General features: G+C 29.8%; 2 protein-coding genes and 1 long non-coding RNA gene across 3 annotated transcripts; all 3 read right to left on the minus strand.

The window, feature by feature from the left end:
- On the minus strand, positions 3,889–5,902 carry LOC109358153. Its single transcript, XR_002108916.1, has 3 exons — positions 5,615–5,902; positions 5,204–5,486; positions 3,889–4,213 (listed from the first exon to the last, which is right to left on the minus strand). It is a non-coding gene; the product is annotated as an uncharacterized LOC109358153 (long non-coding RNA).
- LOC109358142 (berberine bridge enzyme-like 8) lies at positions 11,351–13,080 on the minus strand. The gene has a single exon (XM_019602218.1). It carries the CDS (start codon positions 13,034–13,036, stop codon positions 11,435–11,437), a length of 1,602 nt encoding a protein of 533 aa, XP_019457763.1. The 5' UTR covers positions 13,037–13,080; the 3' UTR covers positions 11,351–11,434.
- LOC109358139 (putative cysteine-rich receptor-like protein kinase 31) lies at positions 19,392–21,695 on the minus strand. The gene is made up of 2 exons (XM_019602214.1): positions 20,385–21,695; positions 19,392–19,884 (listed from the first exon to the last, which is right to left on the minus strand). The coding sequence occupies exons 1-2, from the start codon at positions 21,634–21,636 to the stop codon at positions 19,550–19,552; spliced, it is 1,587 nt and encodes a 528-aa protein (XP_019457759.1). The 5' UTR covers positions 21,637–21,695; the 3' UTR covers positions 19,392–19,549.

Here is a 22,228-nt window from a genome sequence, read left to right on the forward strand (position 1 = left end):
TGGTTTTAAATATCCATTTGCAACCAATAGGTTTCGCACCTTCAGGTAATTCGACAAGATCCCAAACATCATTATCATGCATAGACTTCATCTCATCCTTCATGGCATCAATCCACTTTTGAGAGTTAGAACTTTTCATGGCTCGACAAAAGTTCAATGGATCATCTTCTATTAACCCAATGTCATCCTCATGTTTTGAAGAAATACAATAAAATCATCAGGAATTGTACTTCTCCTCTCTCTAGTGGATCTTCTTAATGACACTTCTAATTCTTGAGGTTGTTGAATTTGTTCTATAGTTACTTGAGGGAGAACATCATTGTTGTCTTGTTCTGAAATATTGTCAGGGACAATATTCTGAACATTATCTTCTATTACCTAATTTATTCCTTGAATTGTAATAGGCACAAAAACTTGTTCACTATCAGTGACAGGTTCTTCCTCAAAGACAATATTCATTATGTTCTCTTCCTTCTCAAAATCAACATCCACAAGAAATCCTGCATTTCCCGTCTCAAAAAAGAGTCTTGAAGTGGGATCATAAAATTTATAGCCCCGAGAGCATTCAACATAGCCAACAAAATAACAACTAACAGTTATAGAGTCCAGTTTTCTTTCATGTGGTCTATAAGGTCGCGCCTCAACTGGACAACCCCAAATGTGCAAGTGTTTCAAGCTTGGTCTTTTATTAGTCCAAAGCTCATATGAGATTTTGTTAACTGCTTTACTTGACACCCTATTAAGGATATAAATTGCGGTCTTTAAAGCTTCCCCCAAAGAGACTCTGGTAAGGAAGAATAACTAATCATACTTCTCACTATATCCTTAAGAGTTCGGTTTCGTCGCTTAGCAACACCATTCATGCTAGGTTTGCCTGACATGGTGTATTGCAGAACAATTTCACACCCTCTGAGGAAAAGCGCAAATAACCCTTTCACAACATCCTTATTATTATTTCTTATCTTATTCTAAGAGGTCATAGCTAAGTGAGCACTTTCAGTCTTATCTCTCTGTAGTCTCTCTTCCTCTTGTACATAGTCCATCTGAGTGTTATAAATCACTTTCAATTACCCAAAGTGTGCAGAAGCAAGATCAAAACAAAGTGCTCGAGCAAGTCATCACCAAACTCAAACTTAAGTGACTTGAGTTTTGATGCAAGATTAGACATCTCCATAATGTACTCTCTTATGTTCCATTTGCCTTTATACTTCATGGAGATGAGTTTAGCCAAAAGGCTACTCGTCTCCGCCTTTTTCATTTTGTTTGGCAAAGTATGGTTCCATTTCTTCAAAGAACTTACTTGCACTCTGATCCTCAGAAATAGAGCCCCCAAAATGTTCTAGAATAGAGCGTTTCATGATCATTATACACATTCGGTTAGAGTATTCACATTTCTCAATTTTAATCTCATTGAGGATTTCCGAAGTAGAAATGGGTTTCTCCGCCTAAAGTGTCAGATCTAAATTCATACAGCTGAGAATAATATATACGACTTCCTTATAGACCTTAAAGTTTGTCTCATTCAGCAATGAGATGTTCTTAATTTGAACATAAATATTTGCAACACTAATAAAAGGACAAAACAAATTGCAATCATTATTACAATTAAACTCACATTCAACCTTAATACTTAAATTCAAATGATGATGGGACACATCACGAGTTACCTAGCACAACATTAATATTCTGTCTTTTGACAAAAATATTAACTTGAAAGTGGTGCACTCAATGTAGTAAGCAAACATTGATAATCAGTCATGTCAAACAATAAGCCTTACTTTGGACCGACTTACTATTCACATGGAAAGCCATATGATTATCACATATTTATTGCTACAAGTATGTTTATAATTTGGGTCAAATAGTAATCTTCCTTTGGGCTGATCACTATTCGCATAAAATGCAATCATACAATTGGCTTGATATTTCATACCAATCACTAATGATATTCTTTTTTGTGGTCAAACATTGATCATAATGCATGTCAAATAATAAACCCTTCTTTGGATTGATTTATCATTCACATATGCAACTTTATAATAATCGCATGTTTATCATCACATGTGTGTATATAATTCGGCCAAATATTAATCTTCCTTTGGGTCGATTAATACTCGCATGAATACATATATGCACTAGCATTTGACATTTATTATGAACAACTCACAGAAAAGATGTCACTTTGGCGACTTCATATTTAGTAGATTCACTTAAAATGTCAAACAATTTTATTTTCTGAAAGAAAAACCATTTAGTTGAGTTTGATTCCACATAACCTTAATCCAAAACATATTATATTTCTCCACATATATCTATTATAGTCTATTGGTAGCATTGCATCATTTTCGTCATATGTCCATCAGAAGGACTGTGTTCCGAATTCCAGTGATGGTCCTTTTGAATTTTCCTTAAAAGAAAAAATCATCATTTTAAACATGACTAGACATGGTAGGACACACTATACAAATGGAAACATTGCTTCAACAATAGCAACCCCAAGATGGAGCCAAACACACCCATTCTTACTATTTCGAATTTTAATCTTTATTTTGCTAAGTTTTAGAGAGTTTAGCTCATTTAGATCATAGAAAGTAAGTGTAAGTATCTTATGTGTTAATTTATACTCAATTGTGAGTGGTTTTACCGCTTCATGAGCTTTGTATTATCTCAATCCTACTTATATTGTGAGGAAATGAGTAGCTAAGTACTCCATTGTTGGGATTGAATGTAGCACAAACCTAATATATACACTCTGATTCACCATTAATTCGTGAAGTTCCATTTGACTTTTGTATTTACTTTATGATTGCTTTTAGTTTGATCAAGTTCTTGCATGATATTTGAATGAATTGCTTAAGTTCTTGCATTATTCTGAACTTGTATAACCCAACAAATACTACATTTGCTAGAGATAGACTTATATTATTTGTCATCTCATGTGTTTTACTTATTGTTACCTAGACATAGAACTAATATTGTGATTTTATAACTCTCAAACTGAATAACAAAGACTACTAGACATAGAGATATGCTTGAAGGTTCATAAAACAAAATTTTATCATTGTAGTTACTAGACATAAAACTGTTTTTGGTAAAGTGTTACTATAGACCAAGACAATCGCGCTAACATCATTGAGGTGTTGCATTTTAACTCAACTTGCTTACATGAATTACTAGATATAGATGCATGATTTTGCAAGTTGTGAACACCCAATTTTATTTCATCATTGGTGCAAAAATAATAAAGATAAAACACCATTTCATGATTTGTGAGAGCAATTGGGTAATTAAATTATAAATTTATATGGTTCATAAGTTGATATCAACAAAATACCCAATTTCTCGAGTTACATAATATCATGGTGCCTAAACGTTTTTTTACAAGGACCCATCCTCACTTACCAACTTGAATTTGCATCTTGAATTTGCATCGGAAGATTCTCCATCAATAATGAAGAAATGCTAATTCTAAATACATCCCTAAATATGAAGAGTTGTTCCTTTAAATTGAGAGTAAAAGACTTAGTTTGATACACTCAAGTGTGTCCAATCTGGTTAACCAAGTAAATCTGCAAAGTGTGCAAGACCAAAGCTTGCGTTCGGTTCTGTCTATTGACACCAAGCCTAGGCTAGAAGGGACTTCATGATCATTTAATGGAATGCTCAAAACCCATACTGGTTGTTCAGGAATCTTTTTGAATCAAAGCAAGCTAACATGTGTGATGCTTTAGAGAAATATTTTTGCACAATGCAATGTTGCATGAATCACGAGTGATGAAAGCTTTCTTCATTTCCTCGTCTGGTTATATATTGGACTTTGTGATGCTTTATTCATTGAAGTATCTATTATTCCTTGCACTAATGATAACATTGAGCAACGAACCTGGATTATTAATGAGATTAGATTGTTATACATGGTAGCTGCTGCAGTTCAGCTTTTATATGCAATTTGCATGTACAAGGATTATGAAATATTAAACCATAGGATGCTGCTAACTCTAATGGACAGAATAAGCAATATGAAAATGCAAAATGGAGCATGGCTATATGGATTAATTCAAGTGACATCAAGTGACCCTGAACCCTTTGCTTATGACTTTGACAGAAGCATTATTCTGAATGATTGGTATCACCAGAATACTAATGAATAAACCATTGGATTGTCTTCAAATCCTTTTGTATGGTTGAGAGGACCACAGTCATATGATTACATCTGAAAAGGATAAGACAAAGCCAAAGTATCCCCTGTCAGTTACACATTCTTAACATAAATGGCAGTGTTATAGAGAAAACAATCATGAAATAATTAAAAGAGAATCAAAGGGAGTGATCCAGCCGTGGGGTTATCAACAGGCAGAAGTTCAAAGGTGGCAGTGTAAAACATACACCAGAAATCCTACCTCATTTCAGTTACGTTTGAGAAAAGTCAGCCATGAATGTGCATAAAAGAGATGCATGGTAGTGTTATTGCTATATCAGTTACAGTTAGCATAATGGCTAGCAGTTATTTGGGGCATCCTAATAGGTGCTCTGAATCAGCTACAAGACTCAGAACCAGCTATAAAAGAAAGGCAATCACGCATACAAAAAGGAGGCAAAAAATAGAGAACATAGATAATAATAATTGATACAGAGAGTTCAAATTAGCATATAACACAACACCAAGCACCTATATCCAGAGAGCAACCTACATACATTCGAGCAAAAGCTATCCGGAAATAGAGTTACATTACTCAGGGGCATAACAAAAATCAGAGATACAACACAGAGCATACACTCAGAATACCAGGATAACCACACAATCGGGTAAGCATCCCGATCATAAAGAACGTCTATACAGATCCCTTTTTTAGCTTACATTCTAAATACACATGCCTACCTCAACTACCTTTTTGTTTACTTGGTTATTCAGAAATATATGTTTGCTCTAGACTGAAAGATAAGTTAATCTTGAAAAAATATTTTTAAGTAAATCAAGCATCCATTCTATTCATGGAATACAAGCAAGAGTGCATATTTACTTATTATGTAATAGCAAAAAGACATATGCATTCGGTAAGAACTCCATACGCATACTGTTAAAATAAAATAAAACAATAACTGTGGATATTCATCTTTATTATCATGACATGTCGGTAACACGAATTTGAGACTTAATCAAGAATTATCTAATAGGCAGAAGTAAGCTTACGGGAAAACATACCCCTAATGTCCTAGTAACTCCATTATAGAAACCATGTTTCAGTTGTCACGGATTGGCTTCTCTATGCGACGGCGTCCCGTTATCATATCATCACCGAATCAATGCAAACCGAATCATATGCCTAGACCAGCTAGAAAAGTAAAAGGAGATGAGTGATAAAAGATGAATAGATTAGGGAGAAAGATTACCCTTTGCCTCAAACCACCGTGACAATAGGTGTTCCCAACCTTGATTCCGCTTTCATCGCGAACCACCATATCGCTTTCATTCTCCCTCAATGTACCTATTTAATAAAACCAAGAAGCAACCAAAAACCAATCAAGTAAAATCGAAAAGTAGAAAAGGAGATGAATTCACCTTCATCGGAACGAAAAGGGGAAGGGATGTCCCAACCGCGAATAAACTCCTTACCCGAAAACCATCACAACCCTAATAGCAAGCCATCACCATCATGCCATCCTGCCATCGTGTCGCCATCACCGTAAAGGCACCTCTGTAGTCATCGATTAGAAGGAAGGGAAGAAAAGGAGGATTAAGGATATCTTCCGAAACGAACACGGAGTAATAAGGAGTAACCATGCACCCTTTGGCTAAAATTGGTTCCATCCGAGAGTGATTCCCTTTGCTAAGAGCTAGGAGGACGAACGGGAACATTGAAGAAGATGGTTAAGTATCAGGGACGTGGGACGTGGGACGTGGGACGTGGGGTTCAAGCAAGGAATTAGGGATTCAAATCCCTTTTCCCTTTAAACTCACGTGTAAATTGCCTTTTTCTTTTCTTTTAGTTAACCTTTTAGCTAATTACTTAGTTATTATATTTCTATATATTTACTTATCTTCCTATAGTATATATTGTTTAAATGTTTGTTTTGATAATTAAAATAAGGTAGTTATACTTTCTATGGTACCAATAATAACAATAATTAGAACATTTTACTATGACAAAAAAGATTATTAATAGAGTCATATGAAATTTTTTATAAAAGCTTTTGATATAATTTTGGGAGTTAAAAGATGGAGAGAAGGTCGTACTAGAGGCCTCTTTCTTCTCAAATCATATTCGAAAGGTCGCGCTACGCCGTTTCTTTTCAATCGATTAAACTTTAATTTTTAAATTAAAATAACAAGAATTAACCAGAAAAAAACTTTTTTTCAATAATAAACAAAACTTGCCAAATGAATATTTTTGACTAAAAATTTCTTTAATTAAAATACTCTCAACCAATAAACATTTTTCTACTAACGAACTACGTAAGCTTTAATTCCCTTAATAGGATACGTAGGACTGGGGTCAATCTTGTCAGTCAGACTTAACTAAATAAATAAATAGTTTCGATCATTTCAATTAATTAATTAACCAAATAATTTAATAAAAATAATAATAATAACGTCATATATTTTAATGAAGGGTACCGCTTAAGGCGGACGGGTAGGTGCTAATACCTTCTCTACCTTGTAACCGACCGACTCCCAAGCCTAGATATAAAAAGAATGTAGAGTTAATATAGAGTGTGATAATGTACTTATACTTGCTAAGAGACAATATGTATGTTCGGATTCTTTAATGCTTACGCCCTTTCAAGATTGCCTAGCACTAGGGATATATGGGGCATGGTAGGCATTCTACAGTCTTGCATATGAGATCTTCATTGACCATGTCTCAAACTGCTCATGGGTCATAATTCGGTTCAAGGAGTTGCTTAATATACATGTGACCTTGACCTTTTGGGATAAGTTACTCAAGGGTTTCTTCTTTTTTAAGAATCTATGTAACTACAAGAAATCGTTGTAGCATCAACTATCATGCCTTCAACCCTCTCATGCTAGTTGATTAGTTTTCATATTTGTTTAATTTTTTTCACACTCATATTTTCCCCATAACACCCTTATGTTTCGATTATGTGATTAGTTTTCATCCATCAACTTATATGAATGCGAATAAAATAGTCATTCCATTAATTTTTCAACCAAAATCCTAACGGTAATTCTTACGCGGCACATGCTATCTAATGTGTCATTCCTATAAGGCACTTACAATTATAAAATTCAATTTTCTACCTTCTGTCATTTTCATTTATGCACATCCTATTGTTTATGTGCAACTAGAGTATACCTGTGCATTCGCACATGTCGCCCTGTATCGCTTCTATTAAAGTTAAATTAGTGCAATATAAAAGTATAAACATAAAAGTAAATCAGATTGAACAACTTGAAAAGGTTAAATTAAGTGACATGGAAATAATTATTGGAGGAAGATAGACAAAATATTAATATGTGAGAAAAAGTAAAGCGAGTTACTAGAAGGAAAAAAATGTTATATTATGACCGAAATGTATTACCCGTGAGTTCTTTAGTTTGTGAAAAATTTATCTTTGAAAAATTAAACATAGAGAAGTTGTGAGGAAGGTAGACAAAATATTAACTTATGACAACAAATAAAATGAGTTACTCAAGGGAGTTAAAAATGTTAGAAATTTTTTACATATGAATTCTTCAGTTTGTGATAAATTACATGTGAAAAATTAAACTTGAAGAAATTATGGAGAAGCTTGACAAAATATTAACAGAGTAAAATAATTAAGTGACTGTAAGAAGAGAAAAAATGATAAAGTATTACACGTGAGAAGATTGAAGAATGTTCGAGAATGAGAGATGAAATTATAGAGAAAAAAGATAATGATGTAAGATGAAAAAAACGAAAAAAATATGTGGATAAAACTGGACCGAACAAAATCTTATATAATCTCATTTGAACAAAAATATCCTTTCATTTGAACACTTGTCAAATTTTGAAGAAGTCTAAATAAGTAATATCATCAGCCCCAAGTAGAAACATTAACCCAATGATTGAAAGTTTTTACCAACAATGGATTATGTTTTTTTTGTACAAAAAAAAGGATTATGTACATTTATTTTCATGCATTTCCAATAGAGTGGAGTTCTTTGAGTAATTAATTTATACAATATCATTGAACATCAAGATTATAGTTTAAAGAATTTGAATAATGGTTTGGACGTTGTAGTTTTTTACCAATATTAAAGAATGATTGAACATTATAGTTTTCTTCAACGAATATTATGCCATTTTCGTTATGTAATTTAGTCACCCAAATATATAACAAAGCATATCCTTTTTAGTAATATCACTTATTTACTAATAATTGATCTATCTTTTTAGTAATATGACATATTTAGTAATAAATGATTTTGCTGGCTAAAATTGTTTTAATACCCAATTTTATGTTATGAAAAAATTACCCCTTTTAAGTCCATTTCATTTATATTAAGATAATAGATTTGTATCCTCTAAATTATATTATTGTGCAGGCCCTCCATTCAATATATAAAGTACTATTTTAGTTCTAAATCATTGCCAAATTATTAGATTTAATAAAATTAGACATTCATAAAAAATATCCTTAATTAGTAAAATAAAAATATAAATAATTAAACAATGAAAATTAAATAATTATTTAAAAAACTATTTTTATTTGTTTGAATAAAAAATTTATCAGATCAACATAACTTAAATTAGATTAGATTGTTATTAGATAAATTACAAATTTGAAATTAGAAATGAAAAAGACTTTGGGTGTATTTGTTTTGACCATTTTCTGTTTTCATTTTCAATGAAATCAGAAAATTAGGGTGAAAACATGTTTGCTGTGTTGTTTTCATTTCATATTTTTGAAAACATGAGCTTCATTTCCGGAAATTTTGAAAATGAAAAAAATATCATTTTCAATATTTTCAATAATAAGACAATGATATTTTATTGAAAATTTTAAGACTTTTATTACTCCATTCGATCTATATCTTTTAATGTTTTAACATTTTCATGTTATTCCAAATCTTTTGATGTTTTAAAAACCTAATATACATTTATATTTTACTTTCCAATTATACCCTTATTTATTACTAATATTTTCTCCACATGTTTTTTTATTTCATTTTTAATCCAGTTTTTTATGTGTATTAAATGTGACTATTTTAGTCAAATTTTATTGAATTTTTACTTCATTTAATATTTTTTGAAACTATGCGCATAACCTTAAACATCAAAAGATGTGGAATGAGGGGAATATTATTTTCAATTACTCTCTTCACTAATCAAGAAAATGCTGAAATCAATTGATGAGGGCCTCCTTTGTCCTTACTATCACACATCTTCATAATAAAATTTATTTCTTTATCTCTCAACATAATAACTTTTCTTCGTCTCTCTTATGATATTGTTGAAATAGTTCGATGATGATTATGATAATATATGATTTAGAGATGAAAATTGATGTTTCTTGATGTTACTGCAACCTTAATTAAATAGTATAGCACTTGTACGTAAGTAATTTATTTTAATTTTACCTTTTTTGGAGAGCATTTGCAACTGCATGATGCTCATTATGACTTTTCACATGCTTTTGTAATAGCAAATGACCAAGTCCAACAACTAAAAATGTTCAATGTATTATTGACATGAAATAAATTGGAAAGAAATGCAAGTATCAAATATGTAGACATCCTATAAAATCATTGGTTTGACTACTTTAGTGATTAGAATTTAGAATTGGATTCATTGCAAGAGTAATTATCCTGATTTATAAAGTTTAGAGTGCATAGTTATGAAAATGAAAATGATAATAACAAACATATTTTCAGGAAATGAAAACATGGAAATGAAAATTGTTTCTTAAAAATGAAAATAGGAAATAGAAATAGAAAATATTTCTTGAAAACATGGAAATGAAAATATTCTCCTGTTCTTTTACCCTTCATTTTTTTCTCTCTGAGCATGCATTAGTTTTACGTCAGTGTGCATGAGATTAAAAGTACTTTATATTCAATTCTAAGAAGATGAGATTGTTATCTCATAATTTATTAAACTTTTAATAAGGAGGTTAAAAGAAGAATTGTTATTGCACAACTATATAAGTTAGAGGATGAGAAGTGCACATAAAAAATCAAGAAGGGAGGTGATTTTGTACAAATGAAAAAAATGAGGGATTAAAATAGTAATTTTTAATTCTAGTTACCATATAAGAATGATATGTGTAATGTAAATATGGGATTAAATTGCTAGATAATTTTTTTTAAATTTTTAACAAGGGAACAATTTTTCACATTAATATAAATTGCTAGATAAAAATCCCACAAAAATATGGGATTAAAATCATACAATTGAGAAACTTGAAAATCAAAAAGTTGATTTTAACTAATTATCACCAAAGTGGCAAAAAATGATGATTAAGGAGGATTGGATAAATTGATAAGCATGAGTCAGGTAAGATTTATTTCATATCTAACCCTAAATATTGAATGATTTATTTGTTTAACTTGAAATTAACAGTAGACTTTGAGGTTAACATATCCTAAATTTCGATTATTCATACTCTTAAACTTGGTACTAACATAAACCTGATTAAATATAATACATTCTACTTTAAAACTTATTATAAATAATATATAATTTACATGTGAAGTGATATATATGCTAATATTTTTTAAATTATTTAGATATACATATATATGATAAAAAAAAATAAAGAATCAATAACATATGAAATGATACATTAGTTGAGACAATAAATTATTTGCACTAGAGAGAGTTACCTAAATAATAACTAGCAAAAACAATGAAAAAAACACAGTTAAAAACATGAAATTATATCACTATGTTGTTGGAACCAAATGCACTTTATATTTTAGGACAAAAATATATCATTATTCTATATATAATTGAAACGTGAAAATATAAGTAATGAGTGAACATAAGATAAATTGTGTAAAATAATATTTGTCTTTTACTTGATCTTAAATATTGATCAGATCTAATTGTTACTCGCATTCAGCCCTGATCCTAAATATATGTGGATCTAATTATGAACCGGCGAAAGTGAGTGAGCAAACAGGGTCCTCTTCACTCCTAAAATGAACAATTCATTTTTCATTTATCACACTATTTCTAATACTTTTATTTTATTTACCATTTAAGTTTTATTTGTTTCTATTTTGACATATTTTCATAGCCATGAAAATAAATATTATAAAATTTATTCCATTTTTAATAATATAAAAAAAAAATAAGCATTAAAAAATCATCAAATATTACTAAAGTAAACAAATAATCAATTTTTTTAAAATACCTCCTATTTGGGTTTAAACCAAGAAATTGACATGCTTCTAGGACATATTATCCTAAAGCAGACCCTTATTGTAAACCTCTTCATATATCTTCTATTCAGATGCTACATTTATCCAAGATGCATGTGTTGGAATGCTCTGTTCATATCTAAAAAAATTGCTTGGATCTACCATTGTCTTCACATATACCAACCTATCAAAGTTTCCTTTGAAATACTTTTGACCCCAAACACTAGCTTCTCCATAACTTTCATTTCCATATTCATTGACACCTAAATCAACATCTCTGTAGTTCAAATATGAACTTCTAGGTGACTTTGTCACATAAGGTGACATAAAATCATAGAGCCTTCTAATCTTATCCAAATATTCATTTGCAACATAATCACTTTCCTCATTCCAATTCACTGAATATTGGATTTTATATATGTTACCAACTCTATGTGGAAATGGTGTTTCAACCTCAGAAATCTCACTCATTTTACCACCATAAGGGTTGAATGTTAGAACAGGCTTTTCTAGTTCCATCATTTTCTTCCATATGGATTCAAGATCAGTTTTTGAAATTGGTTTTTGCACATAATCTGATTTTCTCTTCAAGAAATTCTCTGACTTGGGTTTCCTTTCAAGCAAAACATCAACTGAAGTACCCAAGGGATAGTTATACCAAAACAAAACTGAATCAATCCAACTCATTTCAATGCATTGTTCATAAACCAAATCCAACTCATGCAAGTTTTCATTCATTATACTAACCAACTCTTCTGAATTTCCAAGAAACAAAGCATTGAACCTAGCTTTTATTGTCTTGAAACCTTCTTTTTTCACAGGATTAAGAACTATTCTAATGAACAACCCATCATGTACCTTATCAGCAACATGTTGCCAATGATGAACAATATCTGTAGCACCTTGTTCCAATGTTTTTTCAACTCTAAAAACTGTTACAACCTTAGGTAAAGGAACAAGCTTGATTTTCCATGAAACCACAACTCCAAAACTTGCTCCACCACCTCCTCTAATAGCCCAAAAAAGATCTTCACCCATTGATTTTCTATCAAGGACTCTACCATTAGCATCAACAATAATAGCATCCAAAATATTATCAACTGATAAACCAAATCTTCTCATCAAGTTTCCATATCCACCACCACTGAAGTGTCCTCCAACACCTACACTTGGACACACCCCACCAGGGAATCCATGAACCTTGCTTTTCTCATGAATCCTATAGTAAAGTTCACCAATTGTTGCACCAGAATCAATCCAAACAGTTCCTTCATCTTCCATATTCACCACCACTGATCTCATCAAAAACATGTCAAGAACAATGAACTTGGCTTGCGACACATATGATAACCCATCATAGTCATGGCCACCACTTCTTATTCTTAGTTCAAGATCAAATTTTTTGCAGCATATGATTGATGCTTGGATATGTGAGACATGGGTAGGTGTTAGAATGAAGGATGGTTTTGGTGTTGTAGTGGAATTGAACCTTAGGTTTCTGATGTAAGATTCCAATATGGGTTTGTATGAAGGGTTGTTGGGGAAATATGTGAGGGTAGAGATTGGATAAGAAGGTTCAGAATTGAGGGATAGACAATGGAGATAAGAGTGTTGAAGAGGATTTGAGGGTGCCATTAGAAAGATTGAGAGAAAGGGTAGGAATAGGATTGCATAAATGGTGGACATAAGAGGTTTATGTCTTTGGTTATGGTTTCAATAGATACTAACAAATTGAAACTAGATCTGTTGCAGTTTACTTCATCAAGTCTCAATCCTTCAAAATATCTTCACTTACAATTAATTTTTTTTAAGAAAGTGATTTCATTGCATATAAAATGGTATAAATATCAGATATTGTTTTTTTTTGTTATTTTGTTTTTTTGAAGAACTTGCTTTTGAGTTATCTAAGAGAATCCTACTCATTCCATTTAGGGATAGAAATGGTAATAATTATATATAGAAAAAGAATCTTCTCTGTTAATGGAGAGACAAATGATTGTTTTTCCTCATATTTTCTATGGCAAAAATTTGATTTTATGATAAACAAATGAGTAAAAGCGTTATAACATGTGATCTTTTATGTGTTATTATGTGACATTTGCCTCTCCATTAATGCAGAAGATCATTACTCTTATATATAAGGGTGAACATGAGTCATATTAAAGATTGTCCTTACTCGACCATAAATATTAGTCGAGATATTTTTTGAACTTGGAACTAGACCCGACGCTCACCTGACCCTAAATATTGACCGGATCAATCTTTAAACTTGAATCCGACCGTAGATCCAATTAAATATAATGCATACTCATTTTAGGTAAAGTCTTCTTAATATGTAATTTAATATATAAAATGATATATATATATAATCATGTATATATTATGAAAAAATTAGTGAGTCAATGATATTTTCGACCAAAAAGGTGACATTACTTTGCACACATTTGAATAGAGACACATACAAACATGTTGAGTGAGTGGGCATGAGACGAGTCATGTTTGGTCCCTGCCCTAAATATTGATCGAGTCTAACTTTTGAACCCGAACTCGGCCCTAGACCTGATGAGACCTGACCCTATTTGGATTCTGCTGTAAACTCACTTTTCTATTGTTTATAATGTGTAATTTATATGTTATAAATTTCAAATATAACAATTTATCAAATTTATTATATTTTTATGTATTTTATAATAATTAATATATGTAAAAATAAGTATCACATCAATAATATACTAGTGTATGACAGACACTCTGTGCCTGTCGAGTGTCTGTCAGCGACATTCTTATTTTAAAAGTATTACGTAACTAATTTTTATATATTTCATTTTGTAGAATTAAAATGTGCTTTTTGTATTGTATTTACTTTAAATTATATTTTTTTTGTCTTTATTATAATATGCAACTTATAATTAATATGTTTGAGGTGGTTATATAGGATTGTATGGTTTTTTAAATTAAAAATTGAAGGGTAAAATAAGAATATATAAATTATACCATAGTGGTGGTTACACTATGTTTTGGCTTTATATATGACTAGTGTGTACAGACACTTCGTGTCTGCCGGCGAATATTGTGTAATACTACATATTCAAATTTTATATATTATATTTTTGTGTGTTTATGATAATGTTTAATTTAAGGTGAGATATGTGGTTAATTAATGTATTGGTGTTAGATGCTTAGGATTATATAGTTTTTTTGTAAAAATTAAATAATGTTAAGGGCAATATAGGAAATGGAAATTACACCATGAGGAAAGTTATTTCAAGTTTTGGCTTTATATATACTAGCGTGTTGACAGGCACTACTGTGCCTGTCAACCCGCTTTCCTATTGTTTGTAATGTGTATTCTACATATTAAGTTGTATTATATATTGTAATTTGCAGTTGAATATATATTCGTTTGAGGTAATTGTTCAATCTTAAAGAAAGGATACATATACAATTGTGTTCATCAAGAATAGAGTCTTGATCTCTTCACTTAATTTTATTTTCTATTGTGTTAACAGACACTACCGATCTGTCAACCCAATTTCCTATCGTTTGTATTGTGTATTCTACATTTAAAAGTGATTTTTTGTCTAATTAATTAAAATCTATTGAGTAAATCTATTGCATTGGTCACAATGTATATCCATTAAATTAAAAAATAGGAATGCATGAAATATATTGCATTTGTCACAATGTATGTCATTGAGTAAAGAGTATGTGAATATTTGACATTTAACACATCCAGACTACACGTTACAAACAATATGAAAGCAGGTTGACAGACATAGTAGTACATGTCAACACGCTAGAATATAAAATTAAGTGAAGATATCAAGACTCTATTCTTGATGAACACAATTGTATATGCATCATTTCTTTAAGATTGAACAATTACCTCAAACGAATATATATTCAACTGCAAATTACAATATATAATACAACTTAATATGTAATAAGAATATATAAAGATGAAATTAGAAGTTATAAAAAAAAATAGAAGTTATAAAATATGAAATAAATGTTTAGTAGTATAAGTATATGTAAAGATGAAAGTATAACTTATACAATAAAATTAGATGAAATAAAATATGAAATAGAAAAACCCAAAATAACTTCATGAAAGTTAAGTTAGGTTTTTCCTTTATTAAGTAGTATAGATATGCAACTTATAGTTAATATATTTGAGATGGTTATATAAGATTATATGATTTTTTTAAATTAAATTTTTGAAGGGCAAAATAGGAATATATAAATTATGCCATGGTGGTGGTTACATCATGTTTTGGCTTTATATATAGTATAGATATATACTAGTTAGAGATGACAAAAATATTCGTACTATTGATATTTACAAAAATAATTTATGAATGAGAATAAATATCACGGTACCTTCATATTTTTAAATTGTTATTAATTAAATATTATATGTATTACACTTTTTACTATTATTTTATAATTATATATTATCTATTTATTTTTTCCTATAATTTTTAGTTATTGAAATAAAATGATAAAATTAATATGTACATAAATTTTATTAACTCATATAATAATTATTTTATATATATTGATCATTACAAGATATACAAATATACACGTAAAATTAAAATATGTTAGATACCCACACAAATCTGCTATACTCTTCAATATTTCCATCCCCCATCCATATAACATTTTAAATTTCAATGAAAACTCAAGATTGTGATGATAAAGTTGGAATATCCAATAATAATTTGAATTAAAATCTAATATTATTATCAATATCTATACTATATATAAAAGAAAACAATTTGTAACTTTTATGGTGTAATTTTACTTTCAAATTTTGCCTTAAATTTTTTAATTTTTACAAAAAAACCATATAATCATATGTAACCACTACCAACATATTAATCATTTCTCTAACATCTATACTTCTAATATTAAATATTTAAGAGAATCGTATCATATTTTTTGTGATAAAAGAAATATGAAAATAAATTGTAATTCTTTTAAAAAAACTACATTGATAATATGATATTTTGGGTATGTAACTTTCTCTAACTCCTATTAATTTTTTTGTTATGTATAAAACCATTGTAATAATAGTTAATTAGAAGGGTAAAATAGACAATAAGAAATTACACCATATTAGGTAGTTATAAGATGTTTTGACTTTATATATAGTATAGATATAGATTATATATGATATAAAAATATAAAAATCACAAATTTATCACTATATTTAATAATAATAAACTAAATTATTTAATCTCAAAGTAATAAATAATCATAAATATATAATATTTAATTAAAAACAAACTTATGAATATGTGGGTATCCACGGAAAGAATATTACTCATGAAATATTATTGTTAGCGCTTATTGTGTATATTTTTGCAAATTTATGCTACTCTAATATTTTTGCTATCCTCGTTCCACCAAATCGCAACCCTTAAAAATATTTCCATTTACATTTTTTTAAGAAAAAAGGATGCATTTCATTCTCACCCAAAGAGAAGGTGAAATAGTTTAGCAACTTCTAATATCCCTCCATTGATGTTTACGTGGAAACTAGGAAACAAATATGTCTACATGGAGTGACATGTTGGTAGTAGTGATTCAACTCTAACAAAAACTCAATATATATAAGTTTTATATGTAATAACTATTTTTATATTTTAATTATAATCATATAATTAAATTTGAAAACTCTTGAATATCTGCTAGCATGATACTCACAAATAGATGAGGTAACAAGGAATTAATATTTGTACTTAATCTGATTGGTTGGAATCACCAATAATGATAAAAGAATTATCATTTTTTCCTATCTTAATCTTTCAAAATATCTTCACTTATATCACATGAGAGGATATCTTCTATTTCAAAATAGGAATTTCATGTGTCAATATTTATGATTGGTCAGAAAAATATTTAATTATTAAATTTCTAATATAAATATATTTGTTCAACCAATTACAAATTTACATTACTTGCTTATTCGTTATCATACTAGTTAGTGCCTATATAAAGGTATGCATGTGTCTAATGAGTATTTACAAATATGTAATAAGATGTTTAGTTATATATATGAGAAAAAGATATATATATATATATATATATATATTAATGGTGTAAGAGTTTTTCTCTATCATGACATCATCCATTATTTATTTTCAATCATTAATGATCTTTCAAAAAATAACTCAAATGAAGAGTAAATAATACACTAACTATGTATATATCTTTACACTGTTAGTACATAGATATTACACTATATATAAATATTCCATCAAAAATAAATATATTACTGTATTTAATAATAATAAATTACGTAATTTCAAAGTAATAAAAATTATAATATATATAATATTTAATTCAAAACTAACTCATGAATATGTGGATATCACAAGGCATATATTATATTTACCTATGAGATATTATTGTGGGTACTGTAAATATTATTCAATCCAAAAAGAAAATGTAATTTTTTAAAGTATACAAAAAAAAAAGCAAAACAAAAATGGAAAAATTGTATAACTTAATTCAAATGTTCTTTCACAATTTTTGTGTGTGTTTGTAATGAGTATTATGATAGCATTATTCTGAATAACATTGCGAGTTGGAGCTACCATGCCCATGTCAGCATAATTCCATTTAACTTGGGGTGAAGATGAGCATCTCTATTTGTGAAAAGAGAACTAAATATTATATTATATATGGTCTAAATATAAGTAAGGTGGACTTAAGGGTCATCCACTATACAATTCAAAAAAATAAAATCATATAAAATTAAAAAATAATTTCATATCACTACCACATTTTTTAAATTACACATAATAATGTTTAAACAATATAACATTGCATATTCTTCTAATCCAATAGAGAATCAAAATATAATACTTAATAATTTAAATCATAATTCTTGCTGGCAGCACCTTGCTTATTAAAAAAGCTTGTAGGCGAAGCCAATATTTTGGGCTAATGGATAAATTATTCATACCCTGACCATCCAATAATTACAGGTGGATGGGGCCAGGAATATAGCCCAAATTTTCAATAATAATTCTAAATATTGGTGGTGTCATATGGGGTTACTTCCCTTAAATAAATACAAGAGTTGGAATATTGTATCCAATAAGATAATTAAGCCAGGTATGTTGTGAGGTTCTTAAATTTTGGGTTGTGGCTATGGCGTAGAGACAAAAGAAAAAAATGTTGGTCAAAATAAAGTTTTCCAAGATTTGATTCATAATCTCATAGTAATGATGTTCTCTAATGAGATGGTCAATTTATCCTACTATCAACTACTTCTACTTATACCATAATTATTATATAGTTCAACAAAAGAAGATCATATAGCCTAGAAAAAAATGTGTTTTAGTCTCATTTACAAATGGAGTGAGCTTGACAAGATGAGGAGAATAAGGGTTATGAAAATAAATGAAAGGTTAAGAATTCCATTAAGGTTATTTTGACAACTGAATTAAATCAAATGATCTTCTAATAAAAATGTCGATGATAATTTAAAAAAAAAAGAAAGAAATTTAACTTTTGATCACTTTGAATTAAATATAATAGTCCTTCCTTTTTCCAATATTTTAATTTGTTTCTTATTTTAGAACTTTGATTTTCAATTTGAAACGTAAAGATTGTGTCCGAAAATTGTTACATGTCCAAAACATAAAAGGTAAGTTGCATTTCTGATAGGCCTTACAGCTCCTCATAAACCATTAGAGCCTTTCAAACTGATGAATTTTAGTTGAAACACACCACACTAATCAACAATGCAGTAGTCTAGTGGTGTAAGGTTAAGTTAAATCTTCTGTAGACCAAAAGTCAAATATTCGATTCATGTAAGCAATATTTGTTGGGAACGACAATCATACACCCAAAATGAATTAGTTCATTATTATAAGGTAAGAGATGCATAACCTAGGTAATAACAAAAAAAACACCACACTAAGAAAAGAGAAATATATATGTTGGTACAATAGTTAAGGAAGATGTAACATACTCCATTCTTAAAGGAGCTTTGCTAATATACCTTCCGAGTCATCATGCACCACAAAACTACATTTTATGAGTATAGCTAACAATAGTTACACAACTTAAAAGCCTTGAAATTATATAAACATAAGCCTACTACTACCATCACATTACAACAAGCCTTAATCCTACTAGACGGTCGTCGACTTTAAAGTCGGAATTGGAACAAGCCTTGTGTCACTTAGATCTATCTCCATGCAACATTCTATGCTTTGCAAATGGCAAAACAATGCTAGCCTTGTAGGCTGTTGCTATAGTATTAAATATCACTGATAAACTTGGTTTCTCACTACTTGATTGGTCTATGCACAATAATCCAAGGGATATAACCTTTTTAACATGATGATTAGTTGTTTCAGTTTCTTCCATTCTCTCATCAATCATTTGCAGCAAATCTTCAGAATGAAGGGTTCTCATGTACTTGATGAATCCAGATTCACCCTCATCAAACTCTGCTTGAACCTTCTTGCTAAGTATCATCTCTAACAAGAATACTCCAAATTTAGACATCTCTACAATGTAAAAGAAAAGACCAAGTTATCAAAATTTACATAAAACAAGGAGGAAAAAAAGGAAACATGCCATAGGAAAACAAATCATGATCAAGATTTATAATATGGTTCCATGACCATGATCGAGGCTACAAATTTTAGTAGCATTTTCCAGTAACCACAATTTGGACACACGAGTCACATTTTCTGGTAATGGTCAGCAATTTGTGGTACACTTATTAATGTAAGTGTAATCACAACCTTGATCACAATTTAAAATCATGATTGTGAACAGCAGTATGAAAAAAAGCAAACACGTCATAGGAAAACAAGTCACGATCGAGGCCACAACATTATCGTTTTAGTACTATCCACAACCATAATTTGGACACACGAATCGTATTTTCCTGTAACAATCAACAATTTGTTGTACACTTACTAAGGTAACCGTAATTACAACTTCGGCCACAATTTAAAGTCATCATCATGGATTGTTAGTAGAAGTATGAGATTGTTCTTACTTGAATTGTTGTCTTCTTGATCTCCAACTTTGAACCTTGAAATTAATGGTTCCATATTGTTAGACAATAAAACACTATTTGTGTTGAGGTCATAATCAACTTCAGGCCATTCATCTTGCAAGTAACACATGCATTCTACAACTCCAATTAACACTCTCAATCTATGTTTCCAAGTTGGAGCTGAACCTAATAACCACATTTCAACATTTTCTTCTTCTGTCCATTCAGTAATAATAGCCCTGAATTTTCTACTCTTACACCACCCTAGAACTCTAACAAGGTTCTTGTGATCTAACTCACAAAGAATCTTGCATTCTTCAACAAATTTCTTATAAGTTTCCCTTGATAAATTATCCCAATACATCTCAATTTTCACTTCAGTACCATCCCTTAAAACCCCTTTATAGATATGAACAAAATCACTTTTTCCAACCAAATTCTCACTTGAAAAACCACAAGTTGCTCCTTTTAACATTGCTGGTGTAAACTTCCCACTTCTTTGAAATTTTCTTGGTAGAAAATCAGGTCTTTGAAAACAAACCCAACCCAAGAAAATAACCATCATAATCACAAGGATGGGAAAACTAACCAATAAAATAACAACTTTTAATGTAAACTTTTTATGATCAAATATAGCACCAGAATCAATAAAACTTGAAGGACTAAACCTTTTAAAGAATTCAGAATCAGAAAGTTCTTCACTTTCTGAGAAACAATTATAGGACAGGTTCAGAAAAGTGAGATTTGTCAAAGGACTAAAACTTTGAATTGGAATTTCACCATAAAACTCATTCATACTCAAATCTAAACCCTGAATTTGAGTGCAATGAAGAACATCAATAGGGAAACTACCCTTTATATAATTGTTTGAAATATCAATAGAAACTATGCTTAAAGGACAATATTTCCAAAAGAAATCAAATGACAAATAAAGTGATGCAATATTTGGACGGTTTCTAATATCAACTTTAGGAAATGACTCAACACAATTAGGATTCTTTGATTCATTACAAAGATGGCTAGCAACAATACTATATTTGAATATTTCATCAATGTTCATATAGTGATAGGAAGTGCAATATCTAAGAGATGGGTTGTGTTGACAATTGTTCATAATTGTTGAGTTAAAATCTGGTGGTGGGTGCAAGTTTTTGAGATCTTCTACCACTGTTGCACATAATAGTGTTATGGGATATGAACATAAAATTATTGTTGCAACAAAGGGGTAGCAAGTTGAAGAAATTGTAGCCATTTGAGGATAATTTTCTTTGGCACGGAATCACTCAGAATTCATATTCTTAACTGATTTAAATGTGTTGAGGCCACAGTTTTAGGAGTTAACTGTCATCATGGTTGTCACATACAAATCAAATAAACAAGAAAATTCACATTTTCTTAGGAATTTGCTTAGAGGATAATAGGAATACTGAAATAGGCACAAAGAATATTAAATATAAGTTGTCATTTTCATATATAATTCATATTCTTTTGTGACTAAAAAATATATTTTTCAAAATAGTTTGATGAGGTTGTGTTGTAACCCACTAATGTACTCTTCACATCAGAATTATAGTGTGATATGGCTACAACAATAATATTATGGTCGTATAACATGCGGTGGTTGACAAATTGAATAAGTGATATATATCAATGACTATTTATTAGGACTCACATTAAAAAAAATCTGAGTGTGAATTTTTTTCGCAATCAATTTGATACATAGTCAAAATTGGAAATTTATAAAAAAGATCACACTCCACATTATAACTACAACAACAGTTTCTTCAAATAGAAGGGTTACGTACCTCCACAAATGGTAACCGCAAATAACTACTGCTATGGTT

This window comes from Lupinus angustifolius, chromosome LG10 (assembly GCF_001865875.1).
Source record: "Lupinus angustifolius cultivar Tanjil chromosome LG10, LupAngTanjil_v1.0, whole genome shotgun sequence".
In the NCBI taxonomy this organism is placed as follows: domain Eukaryota; kingdom Viridiplantae; phylum Streptophyta; class Magnoliopsida; order Fabales; family Fabaceae; genus Lupinus; species Lupinus angustifolius.